The 25,324-nt window shown below is 48.4% G+C and overlaps 1 protein-coding gene across 1 annotated transcript; it reads left to right on the forward strand.

The window, feature by feature from the left end:
- The first annotated feature begins 1,299 nt into the window (after window positions 1–1,299).
- HTR3B (5-hydroxytryptamine receptor 3B) lies at window positions 1,300–23,219 on the forward strand. The gene is made up of 9 exons (XM_067566939.1): window positions 1,300–1,348; window positions 7,711–7,871; window positions 13,226–13,270; window positions 14,407–14,516; window positions 15,600–15,769; window positions 16,438–16,595; window positions 21,337–21,547; window positions 22,671–22,865; window positions 22,948–23,219. Exons 1-9 carry the CDS (start codon window positions 1,300–1,302, stop codon window positions 23,217–23,219), a joined length of 1,371 nt encoding a protein of 456 aa, XP_067423040.1.
- Window positions 23,220–25,324: the final 2,105 nt, after the last annotated feature.

Consider the following 25,324-nt stretch of genomic DNA (forward strand, 5'->3'; position numbering starts at 1 on the left):
GAAGCGGGGGCATGGAGAAAGAGGGAGAAGTTGGTGTGTTTGAACAGAAAGCAATGGAGCAGATGCTTCTGTCCTGCTCTGAGTGCCACCTGGTAACTTATCAGACATTGGTGATCTCCGCTATCTCCTGGGGAATCAGAAAGAAGGCCTTTCCCATTTCTACCTTTCAGAAGATGCCCTGGCTATGGGGTAGCTGGACACATTACCAAACAAGCGAAAGGGTCACGTGGATTCTCCAGTGCTACTGGACACATACATGCACGGTCCACAGAGAACAAGGAGCTGTTTAGAAAAGGGGGACTTTGTGTCATTACACTGGTGGCCCATGGGGATACAAATCAGCACTGGAAACATGGCTCCCACCACTCCACTGCCAGAACTGGGAGCTCTACTTCCATTTCGGCTGACTTACCAACATCAGAGACACCGCAGCTGCCTGGACAGCATCCTTACCTTGATTTAACTAGCAGCATAAAACCCAGCAACGGGTCCAAGCTGCAAAATTCAAGGGGTGTTTGGATCCAGGCCCATTTCTAACATACACCTAGACAGAGAGCAAGTGCATTCATGCCACTTAATTTCCTTTTTATTTGCAGATGCCAATTCAGAAAGGGCCTGAACATCCTTTGAAATAATCCTACTGTCAGGGAGTGTCTCGTTCCTTTCTGAAACGTGCCAGATAAAACCCTGCCCAAGCGCTGCTGTTAATCACAGTGTAATACATCTTTTAATTAAACAGAGTCAGGAAAGAGAAAAAGCACATAGGATTTTTTCTCCCTGCACTGTTAGCGATTGTTCTTCATTAAACAATAGCCAGTTTCCATTATCCGGGGTAATTCAAGAGTGCAGTAACTATTGTCAAATTCTGAAGACGCCGCTGCATAAGTCTGATTTAAAGCAGCTATTTGGGCCTCAATTATTAATGGAATTAGCATCCTGTAAGTAGTGACAGGCACCACCTCAGGTAAGAGCACTAAAGGAAATCATATTAGGATGGTATTTCCTCTCCTGGGGACCAGCCTTGGATTCCATTATCACTTACTGCTAGAATGTCAATGAAATTAAAATGCTGCCTATAATCCAATTCCAGATCAGTAGGGGCTGGACATTTCAGAGCTAGCGAAGAGCCCAGAAACGTTCAGGTAATGGCTATGTTCACCTCAGCTCCCGTTGGATGTTTGAGAGAAAATGACATTCTAGTGGGGAACGGAGCCCAGTAGAGAGACGCTGTTAACCTTCACTTAAGAAAGTTTCTGACAGTGCGAGTGCTGGACAAAATCAGATGCTGCAGAAGATGAGATGGCAGCTTTGTTCGTGTCCCTCTTCCTCCTGAACTTCTTGGCCTCAGGTAAGTTTATTTGATAAGACAGACACTGTAACCTGTGTCATACGTTAAACATTTGGAACCTGCAAACACACACCGTATGTACTGTCTACCTATACAGTTAGCCTAGAATATATACTATGGGGGACAATCTTGTGCTGTAACCACGATGGTATGGAATGCATTGGTGATTCAGTGGTGCTGCTTCCTCTCTGGCTGGTCTGATTTTGTGATTTAATTAAGATGCACAAGAGCTTTGCAAGCATTCGTCTGACTAGGAGTCTAGAAAATGCCAGTGCTTTCAAGGGTTAAGCTACATCAGACACAAAGCCTCCGAGATCTACAGTGTGCTAGGACATGCACGGTACAGAGTCAGAGAGGTCTTATGGTGCACGTAGCAGCGACTATGTAACAGAGAAGAGCAAGGGTCCAAAAATGTAGTGGGCCAGTAGCTTATTTTCCATGTAAAATTCCATCCCCAGTTTTTCAGGCTGGGAGGTTTGTACGGGTCTTGTTGAAATTTAAGGGAAGCAGACATCTCACTTTTCATAGTGTTCATTTCACTGAAAAGTCTCCACGGTTTTGTAACTATTTTATCGTCCCACAGGGTTGAGCCAAGCCTATGGTCAAAGCAGCCACTTCTTTTAGATCCCTTTGTAAATAAGGCTGGCATTTCATTTTGATTTTAATAGTTCTTCTGACAGTTGAATGGGAGACTTTGCTAAGGTTAGGGATCCTGATTGTGCTGGAATCCCACCCCCGTGCCGGGGTGCAAATAGAAACATGCAGCTGGGACTCACTTCACTTTCAGTCCGTAACGTTTCTCCACAATGTTTCCTTAATTGGGGCTGGACTGGAGGCCAGTGGCATCACGTTCATTCATTGCCACCATGGTGACAGGTAGATGCAGAGTCTTAGTCTCTTGAATCATAGCAGGTATCCTACAATTGATCATAGTTAGTGCTGTCATTAACTCCATCGAGTAGAACTGTCTCCATGGACTCTGCAGAGAGATTTGGCTTTCTGATGATGTTGTACAGGTTCCCTCTGAGTTTACAATTTAAACCCAGTGCATGTCATATTAGAGCGAGGACAACTAAAGGTACATGCAGCTATGAACACAGAACAACCACCATCCCTCTGAGGATCTCAAAGCATTTTACAAACACCCCGTGAGCTCAGCTATTGCTTGACATTGACAGGCAGATGGAGAGGTAACAAGGCAAGTATCATTAGCTCCGTTTCACAATGGGGAAACTGAGACCAAAAAGAGATGAAGTGACTTGCCCAAGGTCACACAGCGAGAGCAGGGCAGAGATGAGGCTAGAACCCAGGTGTCTCAATGCTTTATGTGGCCAGAAGATAGCACCTTGCAGTGAGAGGTACGCTGGCCAGTAGGATCAAGAAGAGGCAGTGTAGGTTTCAGAATCCGTTTACAGTCTGGAAGAGTTTTGCGGCACTTGACTTTGCTGGCAGAGAAGGGATTGGCTCAGTTTCCTCCCTTCATAGCAGTGATCTATAGCAATTCTTTGTATCTGAGTCTGTCTGCATCAGACTGTGCTTCCCACCAGTGGCACTAGAGTTTTCTTCCTTCCTGATTTTGTTGTAAGGGGTCACCTGAAAACCAGAGCAACCTGTGTGGGCAGGAAGGCCAGGAGGGTGCTTTGGCCGCTGTTGTCAGAATAGGTCTTGCATTTCACTGATTCTTCTGCACCGTGACTGTGCAGTTCTTTCGGTCAGTTTGGAGATTTGGCAGTATCCAAATGTTTCCTGGCACTGGGCCAGTAGTTTATGAACTTGTGAACAGTAACTTGTGAAATTATGTAACAAACCTCTCATCCTGAATAATCCCTATGGCATGCACTGCACTCACTAAACCTGATGGACTCATGCAGGGGTAGTGCTAACAGGGACTGTAATTTCATGGAAATCCCATCCCATTCACACAGACATCTACCTACTGTAGAGTGGTCCAGAGAAAGGATCTAAGACAAGGCAACAAAAAGGGGTGTGTATGTCATACCTCAAATTCATACGGAGTGTGAACACTGCACGCTCACTCATTCCTGATGAGTTCTGTCTTGCAAGGTGCTGAGGACATTGGGCCAGAATTTAAAAGGTATTTAGGCCCCCTATGCCAATTTAAATGAATGGGCATTGGGCACCTAGGTACCTTTAAACGTCTGCTCCTTTGGCCTGGAAATCAATGAGACGTAAGCCTGTGATTTCCTAGATCAGGGCTGTGCGCCTTGCAGGAGTTATCCTGATCTGTCTGAGAGCGCTCTGCCGGCTCCTCTCACCACACCAGGATCTATTCTACATCCCTGCTGCATGCAGCATCACATTGCAGTTATTCTCCTCCGGAAGATTGTGTGCAACTCCAAGCTATGCTACATTGATTTAAGTGGAAGTTAGGACTAAATACCTTTGTGGATCTGGGCCAAAGAGTCCGAGACAGACAGCAAACGATAAACTAAAGTATCCACAGGTGAAGGGACAGAATAGAAAACAGGCTAAATTTCAGCCTGTTTTCATTCATATCCTTCCCCCAAGTTGCCACCCACAATGATACAAAGATATTGCATTTCCAGGTGACCCTTCCTAATGTCCATAAGCAACATGAATTATGACATTATATTACTATGCCCTGAGAAGTCACAGGGAAAACCCTTGTTGAGCTACTCTTGATGGATGCTTTCTGCGTCTGTTGAGAAGGTGCTGATCTGGGATTGGTTTAACACTCATGGGAATGTCACATTAGCTCTCAGCGGAATAATTCAGTGTTAATTAATGGTCACTTAAATTCTTAAATCTGTCTCTGCAGTAATTAATCCTTCTCTGGCTAATTCGCTTTCATAACAAAAGTGCAATTATTTTGCAATTTATATATATAAAAAAGCACGCAAACATTTTTATTGGATCTGTTTTCTGAAAGATTAAACGGGGTGTAAACCTTGAAGTGGCTTTCCCTGCTTCAGAATGGATAAAAGATCATATTTTTTTCCACTTGCTATATAATTAGACTGTGGAACTCATTGCCACATGATATCATGGAAGCAAAGAATTTAGCAAGATTCAAAGAGAGATTGGACTATTCTGTGGATAAGAATATCCAGAGTCAGAATAGTTTATGCTAACAAAAGAGTATTGGATGGGAGATAAAGCCTCATGTTCATAGACTCATGGCATCATGTTTCAGGAATAAGATTGGGACTTTTACGGGGGACAGATGATCCCACATCTACCTAACCCCTACCTTCCACTGAAGCATCAGGTGCTGGCCACTGTTGGAGACTGAATGCTGGATTAGATGGATGATGAATCTACTCTGGTCTGGCAATTTCTATCCTCCCTCCCCAGGCTAGGCGGCTGATGGCAGTATCTCCATCTGGAAGAACTCAGCCCCTGGCTCATCCTATTCTCTGGGCTTGTGTAAGAAGCACTATCAGCTCCTGGAGGGAAGGCTCTGTCTCATGTCACTGTTCAGTGCACACTCTAGCACTTGGAAGAGCATTGGTAAGGACTGCAAGGAGCTATGTCCAGTCTTCATCAGCTGGACAGAAGGTCCCCACAGCCTTTCACTCTAAGTATAGGCAAGGCAAGAGAGATTGCAGAGGAAGACCCCATATTGAAATACCCTGGACCCGATTCTTACCTGGGGTCAACTGACATAGCCCCATTGACTGCAATGGAGTTACACCAATTTACACCAGCCAAGAATCTGCCCCCCCCCCCTCCGTCTTCCAGAAAGTATCAGTGAATGCCCTGGTCGCATCACAGGTTCAGCTGGCCTGGGGAGAAAGGATCCCAGTCCACAACCGGTAAAATTGAGTGCAATTTATCTGCAGGGTCTAAATGTTGTCTCTGACTTAGCCAAAAAGCGGGGTCCCTCAGCAGGCAGCGGCGCTCACCGCGTGGGCATTCTAAAGCCCAGACCCGGAAGGAGAGCCTGGCGGTCGATATGCAGCATTTCTCCCTGCTAAGCTTGGGCTGTGCCACTAGGAACGGCACTGAAAGGGCCGCAGGGGTGGGGGCTGTCCCCTCCCCTGCTGGGCCAGGAGGAGCTGCAGAGAGTCGGTCTCAGCCGGGAATCCTATCCCCTGGCTGAGCTGGCAGGAGCCCCGGCGAAGGGGTCACAGCTGAGCCCTGACACGCTGCTCTTGTTTAAATGACAGTTTCGAAAAACTGCCCTGAAAATGGTGCTGGGGAGGAGGCGCCCCCGGGGGGGCTGGACTGGCGAGGCTGGTCTGAGAGCACAGCTAGTGAACGAAACGCCTCAAGCTCTGATGAGATGGAAGGTGACTATTGCACGGCTCGTGCCGGGGCACTGACAGCACGGTCTCTAGCCTTTTGTTCTCAATGACATTGATAAATCATAGAAATCGCCGCCTGTGGCGGCCAGTGACACCGCATGCTTCATAACAGAATGGGTCTGGAGAAGGCCTGGCGTGCCGGGAGAGGAGATCTCATTTACAGTTTCCTGCTGGATCTCTCAGACCCGCAGCAGCTCATCAAAACAGCCATCAAAAGCATTCAGCACTCAGCTGGCTGCATGCGCAGGACAGCGCAAATTAGAGTTCGTTCACGCGCACTGGCAACCTGCTGCAGTCCGATGACATGGTGACGCTGTGCTGCTCCCCGAGCTCTGGTGAAGCTTGTAAGCAAAATATCGTTTTGCTTTTCAGAGGGAATACTTGGAAATGTGTCACTTAAAATTGCTGGTCTTCGTTTCTCCCTTACGCTGAGTGATGCAGGTGGAGGTATCGCGGATTCCTGTCGCAGGACACGAGTTGGATTTTCCCCTAGTGTTTTTACTATGCAAACAGGGATTTGGGTTTTCTGGTTAGCATATCTCCATGGTGGGGGTGGAGATTAAAGAGGTAAAGAAGAAATATCAGACGATCTCAGACTTCCAAATCATAGCGATTTCTGGGTTCACTAAGTTCTAGTTCACATACAGCTTCTTGGTCTAATTCTTGAATGAAATCCACAGAATGCAGAAGGAAACGTCCATTAAAAAGGAACTAGTCTATTCTCAAAAAGAAAAAACTAACTAACTAAAGTCAGCTTAGTGCTGGTGAACGGTCTCAGATCGTCAGCCCCAGCGTCGGACTCTCTCCAAGCATCCCCAGAGCAGGGACAGCACACTCCGTACCACCGGAAGCTCCCCACACTCCGCCCCGCGTGCTCCATAGTGGAGCGGAAGGGCCTGGATGGGAGAGATCAGTTTCTGTGGTGGCCCTCGCTCCACCGAGGGTGCCACCAGGAGCCATTCGCTGCCTGTTGTGATGACACTTTTTTAATGGGGTGGATTTTTGCCCACTGGGAACTCAGAGCCATCAGTTCGTTTCAGAGAAGCCACAAAACAGTCATCAGGTGCTAACAACTTTTGGCAACTGCTAACCCAAGGCTAGATTCAAACCAACGGCGGAAACGTGAAGTGCTTTGTGACGCCTGTCGCAGTTTCAGGGTAACTGCACCTTTATTTCCCCCTTCAGGGCACCCACTTAAAGGTTTCCAGCTCTCAGCCATCCTCTCTCTTGGGCAAAGACCCACGTCTCAGTCAATCAGGGTTTTAAAGCTGCACAGCTTCCTGCCTCACGCTGACATCCCCAGCAACGGCCATTCCCTGCACTTTTTTACCATTAGTGTAGGTTCAATAGTGAAAGTCACCACACAGCTCCTTCTAAGCAAGCACAGTTATTCTTAAGGTAAAAGCATTATAGAGAAAACATATTAAAACAACACCAGAACCTACACACAGGCGAAGAAAGCTTAGCCGAGGTCACCCCCAATTCCAACATAGGGCTCTGGTAGGAGTCAGTCCTTCAAAGCCCACAACTACATTTTCCCTGTGGTTACATGTTCATTCACTTTAGATCCAGAACCAGAACAAGGGCTGGGAAGATCAGACATTTCTTTATACAGCTTGGGCCTTTGATCTTGGCTTTCTATATCACGTAACCAGCAGACAATGACCCTCTCCTCAAGACTGCCTTCAAAAGGCTGGGTTTTTGCATAACCAGAATTGGAAAATTTGCATTAACCTCTCCCTAGAGATTCCCCAGGAAATCCACTGAACACACGTTGTCCCAAAAGTCCCTACTTGTCTGCTACATTTTCAGTGTAGTCTTTTGAATTCCCAGGTCTCACATCTATCACATCTTCCTAGAAAGCTTACATGCCATCCTGGCTCAAAATACATCCCCTTAATGCAATAAGATCTTCCAAGCATATTGCAGGAAATTGCCATCTTTGCCATAATTCCATTCCCAATGAATCAGCCTGTGCAAAAATAAACCCAGTCTCAGCAACAACAACCAGAGCTAACAACTCTTCCTCTTGTATCTGTCAGGCCTAATTACACAAATTCATTTGTTTTTCAGGAAGCTCAACCACAGATGCTCACCGGCCCAGAAATTCTACTTTGCATCATCTGACCAGGCACCTTTTACTGAATTACAGCAAGGGAGTGAGACCTGTCAGAGACTGGCCAAAGGCCACTACCGTTTACCTTGACCTCTTTGTCCACGCAGTGCTGGATGTGGTAAACAGAACCTCAAGCTCATTTACAATCCGTGTCCTGCTGTTCATAATACAGTAGAATCTGCTGGTTGGAGACTGGAGGGGAAGGGATGCCAGTGGCCGTGCGTGATGGTTTTCAGCAGAAGGAGCTGTCTGTTTATTGACAAACCACTCTGCTCCTGCTTGTTTTAAATAAGACTTCCTAGCATTTTGAAATTCCAGAAAGAGGTTTTAAAAAGTGATACGGTCAATTTAATTCAGGCTGAGAATAAGTAAAATAATCCTTGGCTGCTCATTTCAATGAGGAAATATTTTTAATAATGTTTGTTTTGCAAAAGGGTGGACAAATATAGACAGACCTTTGTAAATCCTCTATTTCTATCAGTCCCAATTAAAATCCCAGGGAAAGCTTCCCTTGCAGGTTTGGAAACCCCACATTCCAAGAGCTTTGTGCTAGGTTGAGAAACCCAGGAAGCCACTCAGACAGACAAGGCTACTATGAAATGAACAATGACCTTAAGGGACTTGGTGCTTTTGGAGAAAATCTGGTGCACTGGGGTATCCCAAAAGGATATAGACAGATACAGATGGGGGAGAGTTGGGAAAATGAAGACCCAGTTACAGTGAATTTGGGAAGGGCAGAAAAGAACGGATAGAATGAGCACAGTGTGCCGTGTGTGTTATATGTAAGTGCGCAATGCCAGGGGGGAGACCCACAGATGCTCCAGGGCCCTTTCCTTAAGATACCTCAGCTGCCCACCAGATCAGAGAAACCCAACATTTGCTTGTTACCAGGATGTGATGTGAGAGTCCCTGGATCACTTGCTTCCATTGCTTTCTCAGGGTCTACTCATCCTATCTCATGTAGTGATATTCCATGGGTGCTATTAATATCATTACAGGCATTTATAGCATGTTACCCCCCTGCTATTTCAGAAGCAGAGTGCAGGGGAAATAATGGCACCACGTTCCCGGTTATGGAATGTGAATGGGCTGGGTGATTGGGAATGGAGTTATTACTGATATGGCAATTTCTTCAGTATCCTTTGAAGACATTTGACTAGAAGCAAAGTGAAACTGAGCAACCCAATGACATCATCCAACCCAAATGAAATTCAAGTAGTAAAGAAACAAAATAGCCAGTCCGATTTAAATTAAAATGAAAAGAATTCCATAAGTCTAACCATCTCAACTGGTTTTAATAGCACAGATCATGGGGAATTTTGGTGGTGTCCGTTTAAGCACACTCAGAAGGTCTGTGCCAAATAAAATGCCTCCTCAGAACTACTTGGATATTCTGGAAGCTGCTGAAATGTATCTGAGGAGCAGGCAAGTGCATTAACATAGGCAGAAGAAATATGCTGCATGAATTAACAAATAACTACAAGCGTGATAATTACCTCTTATCTTGCAGCTATTTAACTCCTTGCTGGTGCCCTGAGATTGCATTTCAGAGCACATAAAGATCTGAAGTTTGGGTGTAGATCAAGGGAGCGAGGCATTCTCGTTTTCTAGAGGTCTCTAGCACATCAGAATCTACTTCCTCCTGCCTTGGAGCTTCCATCATTCTTGTACAAGGAGAAAATGGGAGACAGAGTTGGAAAATGCCATTTTGCTACAGGAACTAAAAGAAAGAGGCTCTATCAGGGTTTTGCTTTTATCCATCTTAGCTGTAATGAGTCCCTTGTTATCTTTTGTACACACTAGGAAGTGGCAAATTATATAGTACACAGGCAAAGCTTTCATTCTGAATTCATTGTCTTCACTCCGTTAGATGCCAGCTAGTGGGACTTGGGGGAAGTGATTACACCAGACCAGGAGGAGAGCAGTAGTAGTTAAATCAGAGTTTTCTCTGCTTTCTTGGCTTTAATGAATGCACGTTCAAAATATCCGTATTCATGCTATCAGATAAATCTAATCAGAGACTTGGCTCCAGAGCCAATGTCATCAAGAAGCTATAGACTTTAAAGGGCTCGATGCAGTAGAAACTTCAGCAGGTGCATGTACTAATAGACGAACTGTTCAGCAACCATTGTTTCGTGTGAAGAGCTCTCGCCCCATCTTCTTCACTGCCTCTGACTTCTATTGTGATCTTTTGCCTCCTGTTTCATGTGCATAAAAGACTAGTCTTGTCTGAGAATATCAAGTTATTATGAGGACCTTGGGGAAATCTGATCAGGGAGATAATCCAGTCAACGGAGAAGAGTTCCAATTTGTTTATATTGAATTTTGTCAATTCCGAATCCCAGATACCTTTGTATTCCACTCCATTGACTAGAGCTTCCCAGACAGACGTTGAGGCATCTGTTTCTATAGTCTGCCGACCTGGAGAAGATAAATAAGAATGTGTGGGAATTATCTGTATATTTGCTAACCACCAATTTAAGTCTAAGTAGTCTCCCTCTGTTAGGAAGACTAATGAATTCCAATGCTCCAAAATATCTGTTGCTTTTAACAAGCAAGATGGAAGGTATCTGAAATAAGAAAGAGGGAAGAGCTGTGAATAATGCCACCAGAGAACCAATTATGCCAGCCAGCTGGCATTGAGAAACTTGTTGTTTCACTTGACAAAAAGATTCAAGTTTTAAGCCTCAGACGTCTTTTCTCCTCCTCTCTCCTTCCCCCCCAATGCTGGGATCTCTGTGGGCCGAGCGGAGAATCTAGCAGTAAGTGTAGGATAGTCAAACAAACCAACCAACCGCTTTCTACGGCAACAACAAAAGGAATAGACACAGAGGTAGTGGCACCACCGCTGCCTACAGCAATGGGACGATCTAGAACCATGAGCATTAGTGGGGATGATAGAAGGACAAAAGGATGGGGTTGTCCAGTTGCTCCCCCATTTTGGGGGCCTATGATCCTGCAGTTTATCCTTTTGGTTTAAGGTGTAATCAAAAAGAATTAATGAGTGCTGAAGATGCTTTAAATGTTCCACTGCAATAAAATCAATATCTTCAAGTCAATTGTAGGGGTGAATCTCTTGTGTTTGCAGAACTGACTAACCATCAGCTGAGTCCCTCTCGCATCCAAATCTGGAACTGGGCTGGGATCCAGCCTACACATTGCTATTACTGTGGGCCATAGTAGGCAACTCTATCAGGTGAGCCAAACGGCAGCCAGCTCCCCACCAAACTAAGGCTGTCTAATCTGGAATTCACGATTTACAGTTCACAAAACGTTCATAGGATCATAGAAGCTAGAGGTGTGGGGGAAATCAACCCTGTTAGATCACTGAATTCTTTCTTCCGGCAGGCAGACTATAGTCCCCCAGGGGAAGGCATATTGGATATTCATCCATTACCAAGGATCTTAGCCAAATGGCCAAACAAAAGTGAGTTTGTCTTATAAATGAATTTTTTCTTTTGCATGCATGCACCGAGTCATGTCTGGGATGCTCAGGCCTCCCCTTAAAGGACACCATAGAAACAGGTCATCCATATTTTGTGCATCAAAGGTGTTTGAATAGGACACACTCATTTCTTCTCAATGCAACCTCTTGTGTGATGATCCAAGGATTCTGGAAGGTGTGTTGCAATTCTTTTTTAGTCTCCAATGATTTCTTACACTGTTTTCCCCAGGGAAATGAGATGAATCCACTTCCAAAATGGCCTGGATATACAAATTCTAAACTCCTGGTCCAAAGAAAACCCAAAGCATTCCTGTCATTCTCTCTCATTCCACCAAGACGGGATTCGGACTTCATTAACAACCCGTGTCTTTCTTCCATCACTTTTGGGAGAATTTGATCTCCTGTATTCCAAAGGAGCCTTCTTTCTTCAACTTGTGCTTTTTGTTCTATCCCAGGATACTAGTAATTTGAGAAAACCTTTTGCCTCCAGAATTAATAAGGCCTTGATCCTACAAACAATTGTGTACATGCTCAACTTGAAGCATGTGAATAACGCTGCAGCACTGCTTACATTCCTGAACTTAAGCATGTATTTCGATGTCTCTGTGTTCTACCACAGTGAAAATAGTAGTGCCAGATATGAAAAAATGAAAATATTCTGAATCATTGCAAAGGCTGGGGATTTCCACCTGTCACGTCATAAAAATATACCTAGTTTGAGGTTACTCGTTCTGTTTTATGAGCAGGAAAATCCATACACGCAACGATTTAACACAAGTGGCTGCCTGTCGCAGCTGAGACAACACCCTTTGAAAAATTATGAATATCCTGATTACAAATACAAACTGAGCCTCGTATTTTTAGCCCTGGATTTGCTGAGAATATGTTTTATGCTTAGCGGCCTGATTAATGTCACAGTAACTAATTAGGGTGCAAGAGAGAGACTGATGATTCATTTAGAGTGTCAAGTGCAGCCAAAGTGCTATTTTATCAAAAGATAATTTACCGTAGTGAGGATCATACAGACGCAGATGAACAACGAATGGGAGCTGCTGACAGGCATGAAGGGGGGTGATGACCAAAGAAACCTCAGGATTCTTCTATATGGCCTGCTTTTATCAGAGGGAAATGTAAAGGGATGCAATCAGACTGAAATCTAGTCAGTTTCAAATACATGAGTGAAATCTCTTCCAGGTGCTGGCCCTGGCAGATTTGGTGGTTTTACAGTCACATTTTCTGTTGTTTCTTTTGCTCTTCACACAACAGAAACAACATGAAGAAATCACAGGAGTGCAGCTGAGTCCCAAATAAAGGGGTCTACTCAATTACACACCAACTTGCCTCCACAGGGCTGGTGCTGGTGGCTTCTAAAACACAGAACACACTGAGCACCACCAGAGGGCTCAAAAACTATTTATTTTACTTATTTATTCAACTATATATATAGTGTGTGTGTACACACACACACACACACACACACACACACACACACACACACTATTTAAAGGGATAGTATCCTATTCCTACACACCATATTTTCCTAGTTCATCAATGTTCTTCTATCCCATGTTACTGCATGAAAGCCCCATGCAAACCACAGCAGAAGGTCACTAACTGAGGTCCTGTTCTTGCAAACAGCTGTTATCAGGTATATCGCTTACAACAGTGAGTACTCCTGCAAAAAATACCATCGGACTATCCCTATAGCAGGTATTACAGCTGGTAGCAGGTGACTGCAGAATCTACCTGATTATAGAGGGGAAATTTTGAAATTGATGATATAGGAAAAGTGGGGGAGGTTTTCAGAAGCACCAATGGGCGAAATGTACAAAACACGCACACTAAAGAAATAATGAATAATACACATCTCATCTCTTGCAGTTAGATGCTATGTGTAACACCGATGGGTAAAGCAGAGCATATCCACCCCAAGAGCAGTGTGATTTTTAAATTGGCATGTCTCTTTACAATCCATTGAGTCAGTTATGTAATTTGTTGAATGTTTGATTTTATTTTCCCCCCTACAGGATACAGAGAATCAAAGGCTAACAACAAGCATTTGGTCTCGACAGGTAAATGAATACTTCCTGCTCTAACGACATGTGATGCTGGAGCAGAGAGAGAGAATTTAATTGCTCTACAGCATTTATTATACCTTACTTTAGGTTGCTTGCTTTCTGACTTGGTTAATATTGTAATCGTCCGTTCAGAATGTACTGCCACCAACAGGCAGTGCTGTATGTGTGCTAAATTGTTTTCTTGTTTTGATATTATGTTGTTGTACCTGACTGGGTGGGTTTAGGGGAAGGCAGTTTTGAGTTCTGCATGTGTGTGTTGGAGTTGATACTTGCTCTGTTTCAATATCTCCCCCCACGCACACACCCCAATAGGCTACATTACCCAGTGTCCTAAACAGAAGTGGGGGAAAAAAATCATTCATAATGAATAATGTGATAGGTTTGTGGAATGTCTGATTGTGATCTTCTCCAAATACATTACTTTGAAATTATTCTACAGCATTTTGGGGGATATCTTCTAGGGGGCAGGGCACATTCACCTGCAGTGGGGTCTGTCTCCGACACCAATTCAGTCCGGCGCACCATCCTCAAAAGCATCAGAGGGTAGATTTTCTTAGTGTACGCACAATGTGCCTCGGATGAACCAAGCACACAAACACACGTAATGCTGGTCAATATATTTTTAAAAATTAGCATTTTTTTAATTTCAAATTTTGACCCCAAAACCAAACCAAAAAAGAAAGTGGAAAAAAATGTCCCTTTTTTCCTGGACACAGGCAAATCTCAGAGAACGCAAAGGCTGAGAAATGCATTTCTGAGCCAGCCTGGCCTGGATAAATGAGATGAGGATGATGGAGCTGACGAGGGTCACTGCATCAACACCAGTTGTGCAGACTCCTTGTGACAGGGAAAGCAGCTGTGTTCCAACAACAATATCCACTCTACGTACCTTTAAAATCTATCCGGCAGGAAACAGAGTAGGACTCACTGCTACTTTGAGCCTCTCTTTCTGAGCCATTAGCACAGGCGCTCAGGCTACTATCACATTCCCAGTGCAGGGATCTTTTCTGTACCTACCATCCCCTACACCGTGAAGTCAATGGTTCAAACGCACCGTGACACCGCAGCAAACCGCCCTGCCAAATCACAATATGGCAAGCCACCAGTGCAGTCCCTGCTCTCTCCCACAGATCTGGAAGGACGAGTTTCTCACATGGAATTCCAGCCTCTATGATGGGATTGGGGAGGTTTCCCTGCCACTCAGTGCTGTCTGGTCTCCAGATATCATCATCAAGGAGTGGTGAGTTTGCACCGGCTCGGAGTTTTATGGCATGCCAGTAGGGTGGGGTGGGCTGGGTTCAGGATTTCTTGTTGGCTGCTCAGCACAAGCTCTGCCTATGCCACAGCAAGAACAAAAGGCTCCATTTGCGAAAAAGAAAAAGAAAAAAATGGGCGTGATTCGAAATGCTCTGGACTAGCTGTTTGAAGGGACAGCGGTCCTACAGGGCCAAGTATCAGGCTTTGCAGGGGATAGATTAACAATCTGAGATCTGAGACACTTACCCTTCCTGGTGCAGGAGATTCCAAATGCCGCAGGGTGAGCTTGGCACATCATCCTTCTGAGCTTTGCAAATTGAGTGCCATGGTTATTCTCTGGCCCCCAATGCTGTCGTGCCGGAGCATCTCACATCTGTAATGGCTTCATTCTTGCAAAACCCGTGGGAGCGAGGCAGGGCACTGCTATTATTCCCATTCTACAGATGGGGAACTGAGGCACAGAGGGACCAAGAGTCCTTCCCAAAGTCACAAAGGTGGAGCAGGGAATTGAATTTAGGACCCACTGAGTCCCAGGCTAGTGCCCCAGCCACTGGCCCATGCTTACCACCGTAACTTCAGACGAGAGCTCAGAATGCTGAGCTCCTGCCCATTCTGCATGGACATTAAAAAACACCTGACGTCCCCCCAGGGTCGTATCCAAAGATCAGCTCTGTCCCCACCGGGCTGCCTGAGTCACTCTTGTCCCTGAGCTCCAGTGCAGTGATGCTGGCGGAATAGTTTGCAAAGGGCTTTAAGGAGGGGGGGGGGGGGGCAGAGGCTGTGGCAACACACAGATGCTGGTATCAGTCCAAGCTTTTCAGAGTTGACTAATGATTTGGGGGACCCAACCTGAGATGCTCTAAAGAGACTTGATCTTCAGAACGTGCTGAGCACCCACCCCCTGGGAATCAGGCCCCCACCGCGAGGCACCAAAATCACTTTTGAAAATCTTGGCCATTATTATTAAAGCCTTAATTCCTCACGGCCTGTATCTCGTGTAATGAACTAGTCGGGTCTCTCTCCCCGCCCCCACTCTCTTTGCAACAAATCCTCCTGTTCTGCGCAGCGTGGATGTTGGCAGGTCTCCCGAGCTCCCCTACGTTTATGTGAATGCTGCTGGGATGATCAAGAACTACAAGCCCATGCAGGTGGCGTCCGCATGCAGTCTGGAGACGTACGCCTTTCCATTCGACACCCAGAACTGCAGCTTGACCTTCGGCAGCGTCCTGCACACAGGTGGGCAGAGCAGGCCTCCGCCTAGGCCACGCGCTCACAGGACGTCTGGCTCCCACAGGGAGTGGAGGTTTATTTTCCGGGGCGCAGGGCTGGGGAGTGTGAAGAGGGACGCGACTAGCATGAGTTGCAGGACCTGGCTCAGGGCTGTCCAGGGTCGGTACCCTCCCCGGCTACTCCCTGTGGAACGCAGCGCTGCTGTTTGTGCCGGCGTCCCGGCCAATGCAAAGCATTTCCTAAATCAGCTCTCCAGCAGCTGTGTAGCCAGCTCGGTCTCACTCTGGACCTTATTAGTCTGCCTCTGCCTTTACGCTGGCTCCCCTGGCAGTAAAGGGACATCACCCAGGCTGAAAAGTGACCAGCTACATCTGCAATGGCCACAGCCAAGATCCCACGGCAGGGTGGGGTGGAAGAGCCAATTGAGGGATGTGGGAACGGGTCTCCCAGGGCTCCAGTCAGTGCCGGGAGTGTCCATTCTTCATAGGTGAGCAGATCAGTCCCTGAGCTGATGGGGCGCGTGCTGTGTGCAGGGACCGTAGGGAAGGTCAGTGAAGCTCTTCCCCCATCTCTGCGGCCATGGCAGCTCTCGGAGGAAATGGGGTGAGAGCACCCCACTTTCGCAGGTCCCTCCCTTTCCCTGAGTCCCTGCTCGTTGTTTGGGTCATTCTCAGTGGAGGACGTGGACCTCGCCTTCTGGAGAAGCCGGGAGGACATTCAGAACGACAAGACGATGTTCCCGGATGACGGCGAGTGGGAGCTGCTCTCCGTGCCCTCACATCACCGGGTCGTGCACGTGGAGAGTGGACGCTTCGCCCAGATTCAGTTTAATGTAGGTATCAGATATTTCTCCTTTGCATCTAATCCCCGGATGTCTTTCTGTTTGGCTTCTTCCACCTGCCTTCCTTTTATTCTTTTCCTCTCAGGGATGAGCGTGGTAGAAAGGGAGAAAGCAGAATATTATTCTGTTAAATGCTTCAGTAGCAGCACTGAGGAGGAGGTAGACAAGAGAGACACGACCAGCTGGATGCTGGGACCATCCCTGGTTGGATACCACCTGGTCCAACCCAACAGGCAGGGAGCTCGGAAATCAACCCCCCAAAGCGAGTCAGCATTAGCATTCAGCCAGGCTCTCTGTCCGTCGGGCAGGGAGGCTGGTTGGGAGAACGCCAAGACAGAGAAGAGATGCAGCCTGAAAAGAGGAGCTCTGACCTGGCCCTAGCACAGCCTGAACTCAATCCTAGGGAAGAGAAAGTGAAATGTAGATGGGTGCTGAGGTATGGCAGCTCGGAGCTAGCATCTCATCCCGGTGCCTAGACATTACAGTGATGGGATACCATCCAGTGACCGAACGCCAGGAGCCCTGGCTACGGGGGGTGCAGGTCAGCAGGGACTCGAGAACGTAGCGCAAGTTCCGTCTAGAGGGTCCAAGCCAGAAGCAGCGCTCCGTACCATGTCACGCCACGGGGTCTGGTCGGAGCCAACGTCAATGAACCACACTGGGCCAGGGCCAATGAGCCAGCCAAAGAAGGGTGAGGGGAGCAGCAGCAGGGCACAAAGTCAGGAGCATAACAGGGGACCAGGAACCGGGATGAGGAGTGTGGCCAGGGACCAGGAGCAGGGCAGGGGCAGGGCAAGGCAAGGCAAGGCAAGGTCGGTTTCTCTTGTGCTTTAAATAACGTGCTGGAGCCAGTCAGGGCACTCGGTGAGCTCCCCCAGTCAGGACCTCCAGGGGCGGGATAGCCGGTGGCACATAGGCTGCTGTTCCCTGCTTTACCAGAGCTGTTGGGTGGCTGTGTGGACACGGCAGCTGCCCAGGAGCCAGCAGACCCTGCTTCCAACCCTGTGGCTGATTGGGCCTGCACGCACGGGCTTATGGCTCCAGGTGCTCAGGCGGTCACAGCGTACCATAGGACAGGGCGGACACTGAGAACAGGGCTGCTTTGTCTCTGCAGGCTCAGCCCAGCATGGACAGTCCCATCACACGGGAAATGCAGTGTTTAGGAGGCAGCTGGGGGGCGACGGGACGCCTGTCTCCTGGCTGGAGAAAGCAGGAGGGCGGAGGGGAAGGCGACAGTTTGTCCACACCGCTTGCTGGAGGACGGAAATGTGTTTTTGTTTTGATGAGCTTCTTGACTAAGAGTTAAACACCTCATTAATTTTAAAGATACCAGCCCGCAAGCACTGTCGATGCTGGAGCCAATAACGAAGAGCACTTAAAGGGAAAGGCACTAAGAACTGCCACCGCCGGGTGGGCTGCGGCTCGGGGCACTCGGCTGAAATACACACCCTTCCGCCACACGGTGGAAGCGGCAAACTCCTCACTCAGGATTGACGGGCAGCTTCGAGATCCCCGAGGCCTCTCGGAAACTGACCAGAACCCTGGGGTCCCAGGCAGCAGGCTGGACAGCTCACCAGCCGCTGCCCATCCTTCCCCAGTTTCCCAGCAGGTCCTTTTTGCTAAACCTCACAAGCTCTGCCTCTCTCCCTGCCTTTCACACCCCAGGGGCAAAGCGTGAACACGGAGGTTGATCAGACCTGGGTAATGGTAACTGAGTTTAGGGCCCAGGTTTGGGCTGGTGGATATGTTAGTTGACTTCGGTGGAGTCACTCGCAATTTACCTGAGTGTATCAGAGGAGAATCAGGGCCAGTACAGCTGACCTCAGCGCACTCCCCGTGCCCCCTTACCCGACCGCTCAGTACCATGGGAGAACTGACGTCCAGTCAAGTGACACCCCAGACTGTGCGAGTAACTGGGAAAGGGCCAGTTTTTCTCATCAAAACTTTTTTTTTTTTTTTTTTTAGGGGGTAAGGGAGGGAGAGGGAGGGCACAAGAATTGGCTTGTCACACTTCTGATTGAAATGTTCTGCTTTCTATTAACGTTTTCCAGGCGTTCAATAAAAAAAAACCATTTCCAGCAACCAGATTTCACTTTTGATTTCCAAAAAATGGTTTTGTTTTTTTTTGTTTTACCCCAATCCCCAAAACGTTTCCGTTTCTGATTCCAAGTTTTTGTTGAAAAACTGAAAATGTTTCACGGGGAATTTAACATTTTGATATATATTTACATGCCTGCAAAAAAAGAGAGAACTCATTAGCACCTTCCATCCAACCCCTCCGTGCCCTTCCTGGAAGCTGGCATGGTGGGGTGGCAGATGGTATTACCTTGTGCAGCAGGAGTAGTGGCCGTCTCTCTGGTGCTGCGTCATCAGGAGGCCAGGAAACTGCTTAGACTCCCTCGCTGGTGCTGAAGCTCTGGAGTGCAGTTTGCCCTGGGGAAATCCAGCTCCTGCCCTGGCTGGGTGAATGTTATGTTGTGGTAGTGCTGGGCCATCTTCTCTAATTACTTGCATGTCCCCTGTATGTTAGCAGTCCCCCGCCAGCCGCCCTCTTTCCTGCCCACGTACCTACAGTACAGACTCACTCCTGCCCTGTTGGGTCCCAGCAAACCTGTCACCTTGGCGCTTGCACTTGGGACGACCCATCATGACACATTGTCAGGGCTGAGCCTTGGAATGGAGCAGCCAGTTCCTGGCTACAGCAGAAGCAAACACTGGGGTCCTGGATAGTAGGAAAATAAGCAGACTAGAGAGTGACTGAGATTCAGGGATATGCCCTGGGAATTGGGGGTCTGAGGGGGAAGCACTGCACTGAAAGGTAGGGGCGTGCTGGGTATCACCCTCCCCTTCCCCAAGAGCAGACCAAGGGAGACACTGACTGAATCACTCACGCAGGAGTCCACTGGGCATTGACCCTGGGTACTGAGCTGCATGGGCCAGCTTTCAGGCAAGAGTCACCTTTGACTCCCTACTGCCCTGGAAGCCCCGGCGAGAGAAGGACATTGCAACCTGCCCGCCTGAGAGAGAAATCACAGCCCTTATGTCTGAGGTGGGGAGAGACTGTAGCGAACTTAGCGGCAAACCTGTGTCTGGGTGTCAAACTCCGTCTGGGCCATAAAGACAGTCATGCAAAATTAAGTGCTGGTGGGGTCTGCTATCAAGGAGACAATTCATGCCTAACCTTGGGTAATATTCCATCTCCATTGTGCGGCTGCTGTACATGCTCGGAATGAGATTGATCTCCTTCATTAACATCAATGGGCTGCAAGTACCTTTGTGTACTTATTATTACCTGGCTTTAATGGATAATGAAATTGTGGCATAATATTGCTAACACCTGAAGGGTGTCTAATGGAGAACACGACTGGAACTAAAGTGCTTTCCCCCTCCCTTTGCTGGAGAGTTTAAAGGCATCAACTTCTTCGCCTGTTAGAGAGGGTGGGATTCGGTTGGTGCAAGATTTGCAAAGAGTGGCTCCCAGCTGAGACCGGCGCCGAGTGGTTCCCAGCTGCCTGGCCAGGAGGAGGAAACCCCCAGCTGAGTCCTGGTGATCCAGGGAGAAGAACCGTGGTCTATGTACCACCAGGCTCCTGCTCTGAGCTTTGACCCAGGTAGCACACAAGCTGCAAGTCCCAAGTCTGGCTAGGGGCCCCATTGATTGCCTATGTCTGCCCTGGTGTCTGGTGACCAGACTCAGTAGAAGTCTGTTGTGTCGTTCTGTGTGTGAACCTGGGTGCAGGACCCCTGCCAATTACAGACAGACTCACCTTCTGACCCTTTCCACTCCATCTCTAGCGCTCGGAGCAGGCAGCAAGCTGTTGGTCCATTTCTGGAACTGCTCCTGCTCTGCGGACAGAAAGGGAAATGGGCTGTGCTCAACTTCCAAGATTCAATTTGCTCGTTTTACGACAGACCACTGTGCCGTTTTCTCATCATGGACTTTGACACCCAGGGGGCTTTGATTAAAAAGTTTCAGGTTCCCTCAGATTCATTATGGTGAAGGTAAAACTCAAAGCAAACCCAACAAGTTGAGTTAAACTCTGCATTGCAGATAGATTTGCAAAGGTTCACTGGACCCAGAACTTACCACTATCATCTAGAAATCTCACGAAGGACCCAGTTACAAACTTAGTGAGTGAGACAGTAAAATGTTTGACTTTAAATTTTCATTAAAGGTTTGCAGGGCCCTAAAAACTGTTGCATGAATACAGCTGATTGTGTTTCCCCATTTGAAACCCTAACTAGGTGAATTCTCATGGCTACAGGTTTTGCAGCAGGAAGGTTTGCACAGCTGTACCCAAGAAGGGGTGGGGCGGGGAGGGTTTGTCCCATTACTTGGATCACAAATACAGCAAAAGCAGCCACTTTTGGTGTTTGTGGATTTCAGCTTCTGTCTGAACGTGCAGAGTCCAGAGGTAAAGGGATCCTGTGGAGAGAGAGATAAATAAGAGTTCACAAAACTCTGGCCAACCTCAAAAACGTTCTAGGCTTGTGGGGAGAAAATTCAAGCTGGTTGAGAATTCATAAAAGATTTGGTCACATCTATCTCTGGCCAATGTAACAATCCCTGGCCCCCGGACAACCCTGCAGCACCTATGTCAGCAGCATGGAGGAGCTCCCAAGAAGAGCTCTTACGCTACAGGTTTCTGCATCTTAAAAGAGGCTAAAAATCCCCTTTGCTGTCAGGTCACATCAGGTTAGAATCAGCACTGACGTCTCTTCTCCACCCCAGGTTGTTACCCGAAGACGCCCCCTGCTCTATGTGGTCAGTTTGCTGATCCCCAGCATTTTCCTGATGGTCATTGACTTGACTAGCTTCTACCTTCCACCCAACTGTGGCACCAGGATAACTTTCAAGACAAGTGTGCTGGTTGGCTATACTGTCTTCAAAGTCAACATCTCAGACAAGCTGCCGGGCACTGCAGCCTGCACTCCCCTGATCGGTGAGCAGAATCCAGGCAGGTATGGCCTGTGCATCTCGGATGGGCTGGGCTCTCGACATAGGGACTCAATTCTAAGGGGACATGGAGGGCTGTGAATCTGCAAACACTAGAGGTTACAGATGGTGAAGACCGGTGAGTTGATCCTGTCCATCCCAGATTCGCCCTCTACAATCCTGTTCTCCAGACTGGCTGTAAATGGGCAGGCCTGGGCAGTAATGGGATATCTGCTTGGGGAGAAGGCTCCATGGTCTAATCATTCTCACTGCAGGGAAACGTTGACTTGACATTCATCCAGCACTCCCCTGCTGACTGTGTGTCTGACTCTGGCCTGGTGGGGCCCCTCCTGGGGAACCGGGCATCGATGCCAGTACTGTTCTTGTTCTTTAAAGCACCTCTTGCTAACCCTGATTGGACGTGCGCGTCCGCGGGCAAACGAACCTCTGGGGAAAGAGCCACAGTGTCGCTGACACCCTGCGTGCACTGCAAACCCTACTGGCATCACCCGTGTTCGGAAAGGAGCACCCTGCATGGCTCCACTAGACGCCGTTTGTAGCGTGGCTGTATCCGATTTCCGGCCCAGGGTGGACTGGATTTGTATTTCCCAGCCACTGTGCTAGCTGAAACCAGGCCATAAACAAACCCAGTAGCTTATGTCGGGCTCGATTTCTTTTTTAACACAGTGGATGCAAACCATGCACGGCTACAGTAACAGTGTTTGCCAACACTTCAAAGCCCTAGTGTGGGAAAAGCCTTAGGGTGTATCTGCACTACATTCCGGAGCTGAGATTGCAGCATCTGTAGACGTCCCCAAGCTAGCTTTGCTCTAGCCGGGAAGCTGTGGCACGGGTTAGCCTCGCCCCTCCCAGAACCCAAGTACATGCTTGAGTGGCTAGCCTTTGCTGCCAGTTCTGCGCTGCCAGGATTTCGCTGCTGTTGCTATTCAAGTTAGCGTTGCTCTAGTTCGATCAAACCTAGCTTGGGCACGTCTACACGATCTGCGGTCCCACCCCAGGACTGCAGTGTAGACACACCCCTCCAGACAACGTTTCAGCCATTGCAATGGGGGGTTCCTGGTTGCCTGTCCCACCTAATGACTTTCCTTTCTCTCCCCTCATTGCCTCAGGGGTGTTCTTCACAGTGTGCATGGCCCTCTTGGTTCTCAGCCTGGCCAAGTCCATCCTGTTAATAAAGTTCCTTCATCTGGGTGAAGACCCTGTGCAGGAAAGGCTCTTCTGCTGCATGGGCAGCGCCGTAGACAGAGGCTGCCCTGCTGAGAGCTTCCATGCCCCCGGGCTGCAAGCAGCTGGGGACGTTGCAGGTACGTGCGGGTTTTCTGAGCCCCCTGTGCACATTGCCCTCTGAACCGCGGCCTTGCTGAATATGCCTTGCTGTCGTTGCAGGTGTCTTGTTGCGTGGGGAAGAGGAGGAAAGGAAAGGAGCAGGACCTGGGCAGGCAATGACCACCCAGCAGGCCCCTATGGAGAAGATCCTGGCAGAGCTCCTCCTGATTAGCTCCCGGCTCCATGCACTGGGCTGGGCCAGCAGGCTGGAATTCAACTGGCTCACGCTGTCCTCCAGGCTGGACAGGCTGCTGTTCTGGGCCTACGTCCTGACGCTGGGGGTGTACGCAGTCACGCTTTGCTCCTTGTGGGTGGTCTGGAGCTCCCAGTAATGGTAGCGGGGATGGGACAGACAGCATGGCAAAGCCAACACCCGAGATGGAGATACACTCAACGCTGGCAGGGACTGGCTGGGCTCATGGGGTCAGGGAACGGGATGTTCATCTCTTGGGCTCCACATCCAGGTCAGAGGGACTAGCTGGCTCCCATGGGGAAGAGGCTACAAAATTTTTCACCTGTAGGGAATCATTTCCAATTTACAGCAGGTTGCTCAAGACCTAAAACCTTTACCCTCCGCCACCGGCCACATGGCCCATCGGGACCAAACCCTCCCCTTCCAGCTCATAGTCCAGGCAGCCTTCCCTGCCCTGTGGATCTGCAGAATGCCTGGTCCCCAGGAGCGTCTCTCCGGCACCCTCCATCCAGAACTAAATTCATGCGAACACAAACAAACAGAAACCTCACAAAGAGCCTTTACCTGCAGCTGTCTCTCGCCGCTCGTTACCGCAGCGCTAGTGCTTAGCTCCAATTGCCCATGAAATGCTTCCACCGCTATTAAGGAAATGAAGAACATCAGACAGGTTTTGAAGCACCCCCCCACCCAGCCCCTTCCACCAGCGGGAACCATCTCTGTCCTGACCTCCCCTAATTTCAACTGGGAGGCGCTTCCCCAGACAGCGCACCACAGATGCACGTAGAGTTGGCTCTGCCCCCCAGCAGCATTCCAGCGTCACGCTCCACTGCAATCCAGTGAGAGGGGCAGGTGGGGGATACCCAGAGTCAGCTCCCGCCCGTGCCTAGAACTGCCGGTACTTCCCAGTCCTTTCTCCCCAAGAGGACCCCTGCTTGCTAACCCTTGGCATTTATGGAGTCATCACCCTCTAAAGCAAAATGCTGCCTTTGACAGGGCCCCGTGATATAATGAAGGGTCCAGCGCTCCTAGGCACCAATTTGACAAAACGCTTCAAGACACGCTTAGCTCCAAGTACATGCTCAAGTCCATCCATAGTCAGCCAAGCATTGCAGTTAGCGCAAGGGGAACTGGGAGTCAGGACTCCTGGGTTCTAGTCCCAGCTCTGCCATTAGGCAGTTGCTTAATCTGCCTGTTGCATGATTTATTGCTCTGCTAGACGGAGCTAAAACCCACCTACTTCCAAGGAGTGAGTTGTGAGGCTGGGGCGCATTTGCAATGCAACTGGAGCTCCCCAAGTGAAAGGCATTACAGGGGGGGCCGAGTATCCTGGTAAATTCTCTTTGGAGTAAAGGCCAGGAAAGGACGCTTCGCCCCCACAGTGCTAGACCCTTTCCAGGACCCAATACACAGCCCTGTTGCTGGCCTCTGACGCGGAGTTTCAGTCTCAATGTACAGTCTCAAGGCAGACAGCAAAGCATTTTATCCAGTACAAAGAATGCTCTGGCTGGGTCGTAATAAACCATTCCTCCACTGCATTAGTCCAGTGTCTGCTTTCCCCCTTGGATCCCCGCAGATCCATTTCAATTAGTGGAAAGACCTCACCTGTCCACATGCCCATTCAGCGCCTGTGGTTAAAGAGCTTCAAATGCTAACAAACGACACGGCAAAAGTTATTCCTTTAAAGTGGCGCTTTCCCCACGTCTGCAAAAAAAATCTGGCTGCCGGGAGCTGACCTGGCAATCATTGATCAGAGAACCATTCAAAGGAGATTAAACAGAAGTCAGTCCGGAGCAGACCCCAAAGTCAGGTGCATGCATGCATTACATCAACGTATTTACAACTGTGCCCGCCAGGCAGGCCAGAACTGTGTGCTGCTGCTAATCAACCAACGAAAGACAGTAGAAATTGTGAAAAAGGGCCGGTCTTCCCTCCCACGGCCCTGCTCGCCCCTGCTGGTTATTTATTGCCCGTTTGTTTTTATTTTTAAGGCTGGGAACACAACTTGGGGCAGTTTTCTTATCTCACTACGAAAATCTTATTTTCAAAATGTTGCGGTTATAAATTGGAACCCATCACACCTATCCCGTGATCACACCCACTCATAAAGATGAATAAAGCCAATGAGAATCACAGATGGAAGAGACTGCTCAGGTCACCTCCTCATCCCTAACAGGATATTTTGCTATCATTTAGTCATGATTATTATAGTCAAGCACATTTGACTAGAAGGCAGAAGACACCCAC

This window comes from Emydura macquarii, unplaced genomic scaffold (assembly GCF_026122565.2).
Source record: "Emydura macquarii macquarii isolate MOO-44397 ecotype Brisbane River unplaced genomic scaffold, CSIRO-AGI_Emac_v2 contig_312, whole genome shotgun sequence".
NCBI classification, from domain to species: domain Eukaryota; kingdom Metazoa; phylum Chordata; order Testudines; family Chelidae; genus Emydura; species Emydura macquarii.